Here is a 14,196-nt window from a genome sequence, read left to right as displayed (position 1 = left end):
CCATAGGGGAAATCGTAACTGAGCAAACATGAGCCGACGTGAGAAACATGAACATTTAAATATATTTACGAGAGGAAGAATGCAAACTATGAATAGCAAAACTAAGCTCCTTAAGACACCGTTCTTGTAGCATATCACTATACATCACGTCACGTGTTGGCATCATCAAGTGAAGTTTCATGGCATCTTCAAGTTTTTTTGCACGTTCGGGTGAGGTTGAAAGGAAACAGTTTCTTAATGGTCCGAAGGAACTTGTGCATGAAACAGAGTATAAAAATCGGGAGTTTATTTCGACTCATTTTAACATGCTGAATATACGTACGTACATAGACCACTATAATATGAGAGCTGCATACACAAACAAATATTATCTTTAAAACATGAATCCAGAAGTCTTTTTGAACCAAATACTCGTTAGGGAATCCGTGAACAAACCAGAGAACGCACATGTGGTTCAGACAGTAAACGGTAGGATAAAGTAATGAAGTTGCTTATTTATGGAATGGAGCAAATGGAGGAGTCGTTACGTTTATGAACTTGTCTTACATTTTTTATAAACTAAATATTTGCTTTGTCCTACTTTGCCAAACCTACATAGTCGTAAGTATATCGAGTTAAGTAATATGTATACACTTTGGTTAAAACATAAGGGGTGACAAAATAGGTGCTGATTAAAGTAATATTTACATACATTGATTGGAAAAACTTTTACAATATCACATTATTTAGTCCAGTGTTCCATTATAAATGCACGAAATTCATAAATTTAGGGACGATGATGTCGATTTTTAAAATATTTAAATAGGTATTCAAAAAATAAAAAATATGTACAGAAGAAGAAACAAGAGAAAGTCACGTGATTTAACAAGAAGCAAAATATTCATTTTCCGAAACTTAGTAATCGAGGCCGTGATTAAAATTTAATTATAAAATGCCTATATTTAATTTAAAAGGCTTATAAGAATCAATTTTACATCATTTCGTGCAATTTCGTGTCGAAACACTGCGGGTTAAATCGTAATCGGCTTATACGTAGACATATGCGCATACATTAATTGTACCCTTAACTCCCACTAAAAATGTATTTAGGTTAAAATAGTAATTTACTTATATGTAAAAGTAATGCGAAATCACATATGTACAGTTGACAGTACAAGTCTTTGCATACCATACTTGACTTATGTACATATGACATAAGAATCTCTTGGTCATGCACTTGGCAAATATAATCAATCAGAAGAAAAGTACTTGAAATTGGAAATGATGAAACAGATTATAGAAACAAATTAGGCTCATGCAGATTTCTAACGAATAAGGAACCCTTATACGAACAGTAGTATAGTGACCAAGATAACAATAGGGTTGGATTTGAGTAACTTGATGGAAGAGGAGGACCAGGGAGCTACAGCACCTTTTGAACTTTGACGCGCCCTAACTTCTTGATAAGTCTCTTCAAGGGTGACTTCTTTTACACAAAGTCCATATTTCTCCAGAAATCCAGAATTGCAAACACAAACCCCCAACGTATCAGGTAGGTTAGGGTTAGCGGACCCTTTACATTGTGCATCTTTGACGCACTTCCAACTTCTTCCCTTGGGACCATCGCTGAGCGTGCAGATTGAACCGACGGAACTCTCACAAGTACGCGTCTGATCATTGAAGATTAAGCTCAGTTTATTCTTGAACGATTGACACTTGCATAACCCTTCGTCGCAAAAATTCGTTTCCACACATTCCAAATTTTTTCTGCATTTTGCACCATATTTATTGCTAGCACCTCCCTGTACAAGAAGACAAATGGTCACAAGAAACATTCCAAGATTACGCAAGTGATGAAGCGAGGGTGAGAATCCATGAGCCATTTTTCGCACAGGTGAACAGGTGTTTCCTAAATAATATTAATATAATTTTGAATTCATAACAATCATGAGCATGATTCGTAATCGTGTAAATAATAATTATGCACACTCAGTAAGTTAGAACACGTCGTTAATACTTACGTATGTAGTAGGACAAATTTCTGCAGGAAAAACTTTTGTCACGATGAAGATCATGTAGTGGATTTTTTCGTTCAGTGATCCGTGGCACTGAATAATGTAGTGAACATTTAATAATTCCAGCCTTTGCAGGCATATGTATGAGTCGATCTGTACTCTTCTTTGACTATCTTTGGATTACTACGGCCAAGTTGAGCTGTAATAATTAAGGAAAGAGCTATATTACTGATATGAAAGGATCGAGCGAGAACATTATTATTGTCTTTCACTACACAACTTGATACTTGAATGATAATTATTGCTTTCCATTCTCATTACAGCTCCAACTATCATAAACATGTAGTGAGAGCATCAGCTTACGGCTTACATCTACGCAAGCAAAACGAGTGAAGACATTATTCAGCCCCTTACTTACAATTTGACATTTCATTTAAACATAACAATTCTTCCAATCATAATGAATCGAGAACAGATCCTATAATTGATACCTCATTTCACTCTGCACGGCTAAGCTGACCTTTTTAATTGTTATTAAATAATACTCTACATTTTAGCTTTACATCAAGTTTGATTTATCCATTCCATATTGAATAAGGTTTTTGTACGAATTTAGAGTGGCTGGCTTAGGTGTTACAATGAGAGAGCAAACCATGATCAATTCAGATCTTTTTGAAACCCACACCACTGTCAATCAAACTTGACAGATCATCTCTTCACAGACAACAATGCGCAATTGGTACGACACTTGGGCGAATGCGCAAAATTCAGAGACTTATACATAGGCGCTACACGCTGGTTTCATTATTAAGTACTCACTCTCACTTCGCCGTTCCAGCTCAAAGTATGCCAGTCCGCAATAACATTGGTATCGCGAACTTGTAGCGCCCACAATGTCGCTGAATTTTACGCGCATTTTTGGCCCAAGTGTCGTACCAAATGTTTCATGTGAAGAGTTGGTCTATCAAATTGTGTGAGTTTAAAAAATATCTAAGTTGAACATGGCTTGTTAATGTATGTACAATGACTTCATTAATTTTTCTTGCTGCAGATATATTCATAACCCCATATTACTTGCAGTCATAATGCCTTGTGCTTACGTCTAATGGGATACATTATTGTTTTAATAAAAATACTTTACGCCATTGATTTTAAATGGTGGGGTTGCCTCCATAAAATTGTTGCGATGCACAAATCAATGATCATATCCTGTCCTCTCAGGAAAATTTAGAGACGTCGCAATTCAATGGAGCGTCCAAGTCAGTGGTCCAAAGGAGGTGCAACTTAAAATATCATCAACATCCGTCTTCCACCACATTCTATTCCACTCCTCAAAAATCAAACAAATAGACACTTGTCACGTCACTCATTCTTGTTATGGCTTTAATCCACATATCCATTCTATACACTGTTCAACTCTTCAATCTCACTCCACAGACAAAACTGAATAACTACTTATATATGTATAAATAGATGTATTGTAATGTCGATATGATGAATTAATGAATGTTGTCAAATTCTCTGAACTTTGATTTAAAATTCAATACGTTTTTGTTTTTTGGACGTTTTAAGCGTCGAGTTAAACAATCGATTTGGCTTAATTTTTGATGAACACTGCTGAACTGGAAGTTATCACTTTTCTACTAGTAGTTGAGAAGTTTTTACGCTTGTAAGGCTATGGCATATTATGTTTGGAATTATCTCCAAGCGAACAAACATAGTAATCTGAGAAGCCAAACAGGATCAGCGTACTTGTATTAAACAAACTCAATCTCATTTGTTGAGTTACTCCTCTCTGTGGCATCGTATATGGCATTACTTTTTGACACAGCACATGTGGAAATCAGCAATGCACATCCATTTACTAAATACGTAAGTGTCATTAATTTCCGATGGAACCAACAGGACAGTAGTGTTAAGCTCAATCATTCTCAAAGTGCAGTAGGCGCTTTTATGCATAGTAGCCTCTCGTTCTGGAGCAGATAAAGCACTTAACTGCATGCTCAGGTGCTACATAGATTCTATTATTCGCCCAATGTGAAAACGGCTATTCATTTAATGTGCTAAAAATATGGGCTGCATGCAAAACCCCACAACACGGACAAGACTTTCAGCACAAGCAGTAACTGCTCATGCATGCGAAATCAAAAAAGTAGGTTAGACACTTGTTTTTTATAGATTGCATGGAATTTGCATGCATGCAAATGTTATTTTCTCAGTCATCATGAAAACATTACATACTTATTTCGCAATGCCCAAAATTGGAAAAGTTTGACTCAAAGACATATTGGCTTTTCAAAATTTCAAAGTCAGTAAAATCCATCTTGGAGTTAATTACTTTTGTCATTTTTCAATTATAATTTTGTTTTGGCGATGAGTGTAAAAAAGTTGAAATTGCCCGTCGTGAAAATTTTTTATGGTTTCATACATAGTTTACAGATTTGCTTTAAATTTCCAATAAGTTGTTCAAAAAGCTTCTGGGCTGTTATAATTTGCAAATCTCTAAATTGAAGTAACAAGTGGCCCTAAGTCTCAAGGTAAATGAATTGAATGATGTCAAAATTTGCAACTTTACTTAACGTAATGGATAGATATGTTCTTGAAGGGAATATTTAATGCAGATGACAGAAGTACACGTTACTTAATATTAAGTATTTGTACTTGAAACTTAATGTCTTCTAGTACATTAGCATTTAGTAGTTTAGACTTTCGAATTTCTTAACCTGCAGAAGAATTATTCATGACCAGGACTTGCATATTATTATTATTAGTTGACATGCATGTATTTTTTACAGCGACAGAGCAGTTACATTAATAAGTCTTTGTGATATATCTCTTACAAGTGTCCTAGTCTCAACTGAAGTAGTCGGGCGGACAAAGTTTCTGAATCGCTAGATTATCGTAACATGGGGAAATTTATATCCTACTTACTTTTCCCAATATTTGCAATATCAAGTTTGATTGTGTTGTGCGGTTCCCAGAATCTTGACGACGTTTGCGTGGGGTCCTTTGGAATTCACTGCAATGACGCGACAGGCCTCACTTGCGGAGCGTCGGGGCGTTGCGAGTGCAGATTTCCCTGGATGGTTTACGACATCAAGGAAGCTGTTTGCAAAGTCTCTGACGGCCACGAGTGCGACTCCTCGACTGAACTAAGATGCGTTGATGATGCATCGTGTGTCCTAATGAGTGAGGGCAATAACAAACAATGCATTTGCAATGAAGGATTTCAAAGCATCGCTGCAACAAGTTGCGATGGTGTTGGGTTCCCCGAGGAAGACAAAGATCAAACCCGAATATGTTGCTTAAAGGCATGATCAGAAAAACGAGCGAAGTAATTTTTCATATGTCTTTGCAGTAATGTATGTGCAGAAATTGTTGTTCGTGCACTCAAAAAATTCTTTGTATGGTATAGAAGAATATGAATTTTTACTGTAACTAAAGTTAAGGTGACAATTGCTTTAGTGTACAATATTTGTTTATTCTATATCAATAATTTAATTTCTTTTGAAATATAACTATAAACTATGAACATTTTCATAACAAAATTTTCTGATTAGATTTATCAATAATTTTTAATTTGACTTAAACAATTGTTAATGCTAAAAGTATATAGCATTTGATTACACATGGTTGGAAAATAATAATAAAAAAAGACGTGCTATCACGTATCAAGTATCAATTTTGTTGTTGTGTGTATAACTTTTAGACTGATAAATACTTTAACCTTGTAAATTACATAGTTTTAAATAGTTTTTTGTAGTAAAATAACAATAAGATTTCTTCGTGTTTAGGTAATTAGCACGTTATAATATGCATCGTTTAAGAGTCTAAAAACTATTTTCTATATATGCAAAAGTACTTGTAACTAATTCATTTGTACGAATAAATTTGTAGCCAAACAGAAGTCGATATTATTTCACTCTGAAATTTCGTCATTCTTGCCAGTGGCGAATTTTAGGGCCTGAGCTTCCAACTCTGAGATACATGTTCGATTTTTTGTCTGTACGTACCGAGGAGAGCAAATGCATCTTGGGGGCACCCAAAAATAAAATGGGTAACATATCGAATTCTTGACACAGCCTAATTGAACACCGTCGTACTTGCAATGCGTTCCGGCTGGACTAACACAACGCCTCATGTCAAGGTCATAAACCTGAAGTTCGTCCAGACAATTGCACCGCCCATTCTTGCAGACGACCATCGCCGAAGGATTACACTCGTCGGGGCCATAGTTGCACGGTTTCCCAATTCCAGGAACGCAATTTCCTTCCGAATTCTCGATGAATCCAGGTTGACATTGACACTCTGTGTAATTGTACCTCGAGCTGGTTACCAGAACGCAGTGAGCGTTTGTAATGCATCTTCGCACCGGAGGAGGATGCTGGGTCAGGGAGCATTGTCCTCCCACAATGCTCAGACAAACTCCCAAGTCAGGGTCGAAACGTTGATTGGAAGGACTTTCGCATTCACAAAATCCAGAAATGCACATTAGAAACCCACTTTGGTTGCAAACATTATGCTTATTGTCACATGTGCTGTTGAACGTGGACACTGTGACGGTGGGAGTAGACTGTACCAACAGTCTTAAAAGGAGGCAGGAAAACGGAACGAGCCACAAATAATTTCCAAAGTGTTCTTTCGGCATTATCGCTCCACTGTCTGATTTTGATTATTCAAGAGGCGGAATACAACTAATACAACTGGACAAACTTTAGCTGTCCACATTGGAAGTTGGAGTGACTTTATTATTCGTGATTTGCATAATCCGATGCGACAATAACAACGACGGATTCATGAAGTAGATGGAGGTGTTTAAAATCTTTGTAAGAACAATAAATATAAGAGGATTAACAGCAGATCAGCAGATGTCTGCCACAAACATTAAAACACATTTTGAAATACATTGCGTAAATTATGAATCCGCCTCTATGCATATTCAAATTCATTATTAGTAACTGACACACAATATGAAAAATTGATGAACAATTTTATGAGGATCTACTACTTAGTTTCAGCAACTCCACCGAGGAATTACTAATTGCAAGTAATTAATAATTAATTACTTGCAATTAGTACACCTACTAATACAATTAGCACACCTACTAATTATTAGTAGGTGTGGTTTTTATTTACAGAAATATTGTTGCCATGATTAGTATCATAGGCAACGTGGAATACTTATCCCTGCTAACCTTCAGGTAGAGCATTTTATGGTGTCAATATTCAATTCTCTTAATTTGATAATATTGCTAATATTCTGACGAAAAAACTTGCCTCAAAATGTTCAACTTATTCGCAAAACGTAAAAAAGAATTGGGAACAAAGAAGGATGACAAAACCAATTCCCGGCTGCCAAAAAATGCATCACCAACGCATTACACTGTTTGCTTTAAACCCAACCTGGAGAAGCTAACATTTGAAGCGTCTGTTGCCATTGATGTCACAGTAATCATGATGAAGCCATACACTACTTTTATAACGTATTTATACCTCTTGTAAGTTTTACACTGATTACTTTACAGGTTTTGGAAAACTCCAAACATTTAATGATAAATTCAGTTGATCTTGTAATGAACAAAGTGATTTGGGAAGAGGATGTCACTCAAAACAGACAAGAGCCGATTGAAATGACGCCATTAGACAAAGGCCAGTTTGAACTTAAATTTGACCCGTTCCTGGTCCCACAGAAGGGACAACTGCGACTCAATTTTAAAGGATCGATTACTGATAAGAAAATGATGGGTTTCTATCGCTCAAAACCAAACCCCAATGACAATGCTTATCATTTTATTGCCCAGTTTGAGCCAATGGATGCAAGAAGGTCAAACACACATCTGCACTGCATTGCGACTCTGGTATTAAATTAATCCTATATTACTTAATCAACGTCTTATCTTTCCAGATGCCTTCCGTGTTATGATGACCCTGCAATAAAGGCTGAGTTTGATGTTTGTCTGATTATTCCGAAAGGAAAAACTGTTGTAGGCAATATGGTATATGCACACATATGCACATTTCATGAAAAAATCATGTTCACATTACTGACAGAGATCGATATGTCATTGATATAATTTTTTATAGCCCATCAAAGCTCGATACAATCACAAGAAGACTACTTTGCTAGAAATCGTCGAATTCAAACGAACCCCACCAATTTCCACTTTTGCGGTGGGCTTCGTGGTTGGGAACTTTGATTTCGTTGAAGCAAGGTCACGGGATGACGATATCGCGCTACGAGTGTACACTCCTCGAGGGAAAAAGCTTCAAGGGACGTTTGCACTTGGGGTTGCTGCTGAAGCCGTCACTTTTCTGGCGTCGTATTTCTCGTGCCAATTTCCTCTGCCAAAATTGGACTTCATGGTCATTTCTGACTTCGCTTTGAGTAATACTTTTATATACGCACATACACTTTTAATGCGTTATACACACATAAATTACCTGAAGTTTCTAACTGTGGAACCGGTGTTTTAGGTTCTGCAGGAAGTTGGGGGTTAATTCTCAGTAGAGATAATAATTTGTTGCTGGATGATGAGTCTAAGGCTTCTTGTGGAGAGAAACAGCATGTTGCGCTTGTGATTTGTGAAGAAATTGTCAGACAATGGATTGGAAATTTAGTATACATCGTTCCTACTAAATACCGACTAACGAAATGACTACATAATGAATTAAATTTTTTAGCTCATTCAATAGATGTGAATGCTTTTAATCTGATAATTTCGTTTAGGTAACACCGGAGTGGTGGAATCAACTATGGGTTAAGTCTGGTGTAGCCATGTTCATTTCGTACATTTGCATGGAGGAGGTTCGTCTTTTTTCCGTAAAATTAAAAAAAATACGAAATGAAACGATATTTTATTATCCAAGGTAAAATCCGAATATGAGACATCAACGCACTTTGTAACCGAAATTTTTCGAGCAATGCATGAGGATTCATTGAAATCCACGTATCCTCTCGACACTCCGGTGCACAGCTCCTTGGAATGTGAGGAACAGTATGACGAAATATGCTATAAAAAGGGGGCCGCCTTGTTCCGCATGCTATACAACTTTATAGGTGGGTATCACTAAAGAAGATACTTTCTCAAATATTCTCTGACCTGTTAGACATTGTACGTAACTTTATTTATACGTAGGAGAAGATCATTTCCGGCTAGGATTATCAAAGTACATCATCAAGTACAAGTTCAAGAATGCAACGACAGGAGATTTGTGGAAATGTTTTGAGGAAGCATCAAATAAGCCAATATCAACCCTTATGAACTCTTGGATGAATCAAAGAGGGTACTTGTTTCAAGGTTAAAAATATCTATGCGATAGCCCTACTTCCTGTAATCCCATTAATTCCAGATACCCAATGATAAGAGTTACCGGAAAGCAAGACGGAAGAAATCGATTCATAAAGATAACCCAAGAAAAATTTACTTTCGATCAGACTGGTTCACGAGACATACGGGCGGAAGGTACATGGGTAATTCCAATAACTGTGACGGCTGAGCGTGACCCTGGAGCAATTATCTTTCACACGTTGATGGATACAAAATCACAAACCATTGTCATTTCCGACATAGGAAAAAATGATTGGATAAAGGTATGTGGAATTCATGTGCATGTAATTTTGGGATTTATCAGTATGAATATGCGGACAAATTTTTTTCTCGGTAAATTTTAGTTTAACCCACGAGTTATTGGGTTTTACCGTACTCGATATTCATCCGACATGTTTACGACGTTGGTTCATGCCATAAGAAGTCAAAACAAGACACTTGAAGCTGTAGACAGATTGAATATTCTGGATGATAAATTTGCATTCCTAATGTCCGGGGTGCAAGGTACCATTATTGAGGTAATGCAGTATTTAAAACTTTACAGACAAATGAACTTTAAATTGATATCATCAACTCGTCGCATATACGCAGGTGCTTACACTCACCGAAGCTTTCTTAGAAGATGATGATTACAATGTATGGCGCACCGTGAGCTACATTTTCGACAAATTGCTTAGAATATTGGCCTACATGAATTTGGAGGAATCATTTGAGCATTTTGGAAGATATGTCTTTAGTCGTATTCTTGAGCGAGTCGGTTACAAATACTTACCTAATGAACGTAAGCAACATATTTCCAGAGGACAGAACTGTAGCTTAGAATTATAGAAGCAAATTCAAATATTTTGTATGTCAAATATCGTAGATCATCACACTAAACTGTTGCGACCATTGGTCTTCTTAATGATGATAAAGTTTAAGCATCGAGAAGTAATATCTCGATGTAAAGCCATGAGTGATCACATCACCAGTTCAGAAGAAGAAATTCCTCCCGAACTAAGGTCCGTCCTGTATTACTGTGCAATGGAGAGGGACGAAGAGGACGTGGTTAAGTCATTTATTCGGGTATTGCTTTACAGACGAATATACTCGACCTTACCTTAAATTGCGTACTAATTAGCATCGTGAGTTAAACACTAATCTTCATCCCAGATTTACAAGGAGTCAGATTCTGTGCAGGACAAGAAGCGAATCGCCAAAGCATTTTCTGCAGTTAAAGAGCCGGGCTTGATAAAACAAATATTAGACTTTTCAATTAGTGAAGATGTTTGTAAGCCAGGCTCAATTGACATCATTTCTTCACTATCAAGGCATAAGGATGGACGAGCATTAAGTTGGAATTTCTTTAAAGAGAATATTGCTGTGTTTAAAAATCGTTACGTAAGCATTCTTACAAATGCATCTAATAACTGAGAAAAATAACCTATGAAAACTATGCAGCACAATCACGTAGTGATCTCACCATTAAATAACCTACGGAATTATTATGTGCATTGTGATATCGTTTCAGGGATCGTTTATGGCGTCGAAGCTCATCACAGTCATCATTGAAGGTTTTGCCGAAGAATCATTTTTCGTGGATGTCACAGAATATTTCAAAGCCAACTTATTTCCTGGTACGGAGAGAGCAGTTCAATTCGGACTAGAAAATATTCGAACGAATATACAATTGATAAAGAGGGAACGCAACCCTTCGGCACTCAGAGACTACTTGGATGCTGATGCTATTTAACATGGGGTATCAATTATTTCACAACTATGTTGTGTACCACTAACTGAGAAACAATATTTATTATAACCGCTAATTACCAAACAAAAACATAGCAACATTTTTGTGACACTTTTTCAACAACAAAAGGATTCAACAATTGATATGATGCGATTATGTACATACATAACATAACACTTGTACTAACATATTACCAAGTTCCAAATAAATAGTCGCCGCTTCGAGTCAAACTATGAGTTGAACAAACCTTAGAAATTCCCATTCTATTTAAATACAAATTTCAGTCGTTGTGTATATTATATCATTTTGTCATCTTGCCCGTCGGCGAGGTTTTTCGGTTATATATATTATTAATAGATAATTATTACAGTAGGTCGAAATAATTTGTAGAGGAATGATCAAATCTTTTATCATCGTATTTATAACTTGAGCAACAATATTAATTAATCGGTGTGAGCCAAGCTTTCATCACTTGGGGGCTCGTCTTCATTACTTCCGTTCGGAACTTTAGGGGCGTCCCCATTGCTTCCAAGATGATCCATATTTGCAAAAAGGTGACCAATGTATGGAACTTTTGTCAGAAACCTGTGAGGAGCAGGATCGCCAGTGAGTTTGGTGTAAATCTTGGTGATCACAAAGTAAGACACAAGCACGAATGAAACGAATGACAAAGTGATGCCACCCACGACGAGTAAAATGCCTCCCAGTAGCATTGCTGCGAAACCCAGGATCGTTCCTGAACAAATAAAATAATTTAGTTACCCCTTTTTAAAGGAACAAGTGGGTGCAACGTGTAGTATGTTTAACCTTCAACAAAGAGAAAGCCGGTGAAAGTAACCAACAGCGTAATCAAAGCAAATGTGAGAAAGACCACGACTGGAATTGCACATGTTATTGCCAGAGCCAGGGCGGTGAGCGCGGTCATGGGGTTCTCCGCAGCATAATTCTTTGCAAATTGAATCCATGAATTGACGACGGGATGGATATTCGACACCCTCCGTCCTATGATGAATATTTCCGATAGTTATTGACATATCATTCATTGCGTATGCTATTTTGTAAAAACTTACCGATTTGTTGAAAACGGTCACGAAACTGTTGCTCAAACGTCCCCGTTTCCCATCCCAATTCACGAAGTTGATTCACTCCCGAACCTACAACGGCAAAAAGGCTGTCTGATCTCTTTGGACACATATTTGTTTGTAATCTCGTGATGATATGCTTCGTTTGTCAATTAATTACACCAAGTTTACGCGCACACTTAATCACAACCAGGCTAATTATTCACACACACAATTTAAAGTTGGTATTCAAGGTTATCTATTTCTTTTAGCCACGACTATCCACGAGTGAAATTGAACAAAGGTCAAGATTAATGTCTCGGAAGCCAAATGGGTGTATATATAAGTTTCAGGTTCAAGAAAAAGTTGTGTCATGTCATTATTTGTGGTTGGTAAATATGTATATTTGTGATGCTGATGAAGCTTTACAATTTCCCTGGACATGAAGACACACTAAAGGAAAATGTGGAATGCAATGTCAGTCTGCTTGTTGCCGAATCAAGTTCCAGCATATAAAGCTCCAGCCAGATACTCCGATATGTAATATCCTTTATCCTTTAATGTTGGTTATTTTCTACGGGATGGATACCTTTGACAGAAAGTCATATAATACAGTTGCATATATGAAGCTCTTTCTTAACTTGATGCTAAGAAGCTGTGTAATATGTAGATAAAAACATTCAAGGATACCAACTTTTAAAAAAATACTGTCTCAAATCTAATATTCCTATTCGTTCACTATATAATTAAACACATAACACTATTGCAATGGTTTATCTAGGTTTTCCTGGATGAAAAAATCCTAATTATATTAAACGCCTTTTATCATGGAACTCGTATTGACGGATGTGATGAGAAAATTTAAAAGTACATTCTCAAGATAAATTATAAGTGGACAATGTTAAATTCTAAAGACAGAGATAAACTGATATCCTTGAATAAACAATTTACACCGAGTATCTATTTACCATTTAGGAAATATCTTCTAGGGCCAGCTTCCATAACGCACATAAAGGGTAACTTTGTCTTATTGTTCTGAAAGATTACACCCATGCAGGTCAAAATCACTGTGAATTATATGAAAATTTGTAAAATCTCAACCCTTGAAGGTGGTTTTGTAATAACACGGCAATGTACAGCTACAAGAAAATGACTCAGAAGTCAGAAAGTTGAACTAAAACGTGTATAGAATGTAGACAAGCACAACAACTGGTAATGCGTATATGATCCAACTCACATATGCACACACCTTCTTCAACTATGAAGATTTAAGGTGAAGGACCTGACGATTGACCAAATTATATTTGCTATTACATTATATTTGCAAGAGATACGCAAGTAGGAGGATGCATCCAAAAAGTACAGTGCATGAATCCGGTTCGGAGTTTGTCAGTGGACTGTGTCCACTATGTATGCAGCCTATCGTTGCAACCAATAGCGAAAATTACGAAATATAAACAAAAAATGATAATCAGCGAATAAAGTAGTACATTTTTGCCTACCACCAAACTTCACGTAGGAGCACGCAGCCTTACAATTTACTCATCATTTGGTAATTTGTTGAGGAGAATAAAACTTTTCTTACCATTTAGATTGACTCCTTTTAGAATTTGTGGGAGCAAATTTTGAATCACTTTCCTAACGTTCTCGGAAACTTCATTAACCTTGTCGCCAAAGTTAACGTTGTCCAAATTGGTCTGAAGCTCAGATTCAGTTGTCGCCATATTGCACCGCACCGATTTTTTGGAGTGTATGTGCTGAGTATCTTGCGTTTGAGAGGGGAGAAAGATCACTGCAATCGTGGATTATATTTTTGACATGCACTGCTGGAAGCAAATAAAAGTTATCCAAAGATACTCCTTAGCAAGCACCTCTTTTGCTTGAGACGATAGTTTGAGATGCCTCATTTGACTAGGAGAGATAACTTTACTTGTAACCCCAATAATTCTGCTTGCACCTCTCCAAACCATCTCACTACTTCTGCATAAACATGTTTAACCATTTTCATCCGCTGGGCACGAAATGGTTGTGGTTTGGCTTAATTTCCATCCTTCATCCATGCCCTTTGATCCTTACGTGTAAGT

General features: G+C 36.8%; 4 protein-coding genes across 6 annotated transcripts; 2 read left to right on the top strand and 2 right to left on the bottom strand.

Annotated features, from left to right (window-relative positions):
* Positions 1-252: 252 nt before the first annotated feature.
* Positions 253-5,064, bottom strand: LOC110863646. Of its 2 annotated transcripts, none has more exons than XM_035846402.1 (3): positions 4,926-5,064; positions 2,001-2,193; positions 253-1,888 (listed from the first exon to the last, which is right to left on the bottom strand). In XM_035846402.1, the coding sequence occupies exons 2-3, from the start codon at positions 2,131-2,133 to the stop codon at positions 1,323-1,325; spliced, it is 699 nt and encodes a 232-aa protein (XP_035702295.1). In that variant the 5' UTR covers positions 2,134-2,193; positions 4,926-5,064; the 3' UTR covers positions 253-1,322. The 2 variants fall into 2 exon arrangements, with proteins under 2 accessions (XP_035702295.1, XP_021968691.1); XM_022112999.2 differs by lacking the exon at positions 4,926-5,064 and adding an exon at positions 3,136-3,649.
* On the top strand, positions 3,673-5,672 carry LOC118433910. Its single transcript, XM_035846403.1, has 2 exons — positions 3,673-3,866; positions 4,976-5,672. Exons 1-2 carry the CDS (start codon positions 3,804-3,806, stop codon positions 5,309-5,311), a joined length of 399 nt encoding a protein of 132 aa, XP_035702296.1. The 5' UTR covers positions 3,673-3,803; the 3' UTR covers positions 5,312-5,672.
* Positions 5,673-7,277: 1,605 nt separating this feature from the next.
* Positions 7,278-11,233, top strand: LOC110842395 (puromycin-sensitive aminopeptidase). Its single transcript, XM_022088135.2, has 14 exons — positions 7,278-7,442; positions 7,520-7,818; positions 7,900-7,990; positions 8,079-8,379; positions 8,469-8,611; positions 8,722-8,799; positions 8,862-9,051; positions 9,131-9,278; positions 9,345-9,585; positions 9,667-9,840; positions 9,914-10,103; positions 10,188-10,387; positions 10,475-10,702; positions 10,833-11,233. The coding sequence occupies exons 1-14, from the start codon at positions 7,278-7,280 to the stop codon at positions 11,052-11,054; spliced, it is 2,670 nt and encodes an 889-aa protein (XP_021943827.1). The 3' UTR covers positions 11,055-11,233.
* On the bottom strand, positions 11,095-14,009 carry LOC110863469. 2 transcript variants are annotated; one of them, XM_022112787.2, is made up of 4 exons: positions 13,698-14,009; positions 12,122-12,205; positions 11,859-12,053; positions 11,095-11,787 (listed from the first exon to the last, which is right to left on the bottom strand). In XM_022112787.2, exons 1-4 carry the CDS (start codon positions 13,834-13,836, stop codon positions 11,495-11,497), a joined length of 711 nt encoding a protein of 236 aa, XP_021968479.1. In that variant the 5' UTR covers positions 13,837-14,009; the 3' UTR covers positions 11,095-11,494. The 2 variants fall into 2 exon arrangements, with proteins under 2 accessions (XP_021968479.1, XP_021968480.1); XM_022112788.2 differs by lacking the exon at positions 13,698-14,009 and adding an exon at positions 13,081-13,277.
* Positions 14,010-14,196: the final 187 nt, after the last annotated feature.

This window comes from Folsomia candida, unplaced genomic scaffold (assembly GCF_002217175.1).
Source record: "Folsomia candida strain VU population unplaced genomic scaffold, ASM221717v1 Fcan01_Sc001, whole genome shotgun sequence".
Classification (NCBI taxonomy): Eukaryota; Metazoa; Arthropoda; class Collembola; order Entomobryomorpha; family Isotomidae; genus Folsomia; species Folsomia candida.
This window is presented reverse-complemented; position numbering and strand designations above follow the sequence as displayed.

Bases quoted from the DNA above. Each gene is read 5' to 3' on its own strand.
- LOC110863469 (XM_022112787.2), bottom strand. From the start codon at position 13,836: ATGGCGACAACTGAATCTGAGCTTCAGACCAATTTGGACAACGTTAAC. The intron at 12,054-12,121 runs GTAAGTTTTTAC...TATTCATCATAG, and splicing joins TGACCGTTTTCAACAAATCG to GACGGAGGGTGTCGAATATC. The intron at 11,788-11,858 runs GTTAAACATACT...TTATTTGTTCAG, and splicing joins CGGCTTTCTCTTTGTTGAAG to GAACGATCCTGGGTTTCGCA.
- LOC110863646 (XM_035846402.1), bottom strand. From the start codon at position 2,133: ATGCCTGCAAAGGCTGGAATTATTAAATGTTCACTACATTATTCAGTG. The intron at 1,889-2,000 runs GTAAGTATTAAC...AATATTATTTAG, and splicing joins AAATTTGTCCTACTACATAC to GAAACACCTGTTCACCTGTG.
- LOC110842395 (XM_022088135.2), top strand. From the start codon at position 7,278: ATGTTCAACTTATTCGCAAAACGTAAAAAAGAATTGGGAACAAAGAAG. The intron at 7,819-7,899 runs GTCAAACACACA...TTATCTTTCCAG, and splicing joins GAGCCAATGGATGCAAGAAG to ATGCCTTCCGTGTTATGATG. The intron at 9,052-9,130 runs GTGGGTATCACT...ATTTATACGTAG, and splicing joins CATGCTATACAACTTTATAG to GAGAAGATCATTTCCGGCTA.
- LOC118433910 (XM_035846403.1), top strand. From the start codon at position 3,804: ATGGCATTACTTTTTGACACAGCACATGTGGAAATCAGCAATGCACAT. The intron at 3,867-4,975 runs GTAAGTGTCATT...TGCGGTTCCCAG, and splicing joins CACATCCATTTACTAAATAC to AATCTTGACGACGTTTGCGT.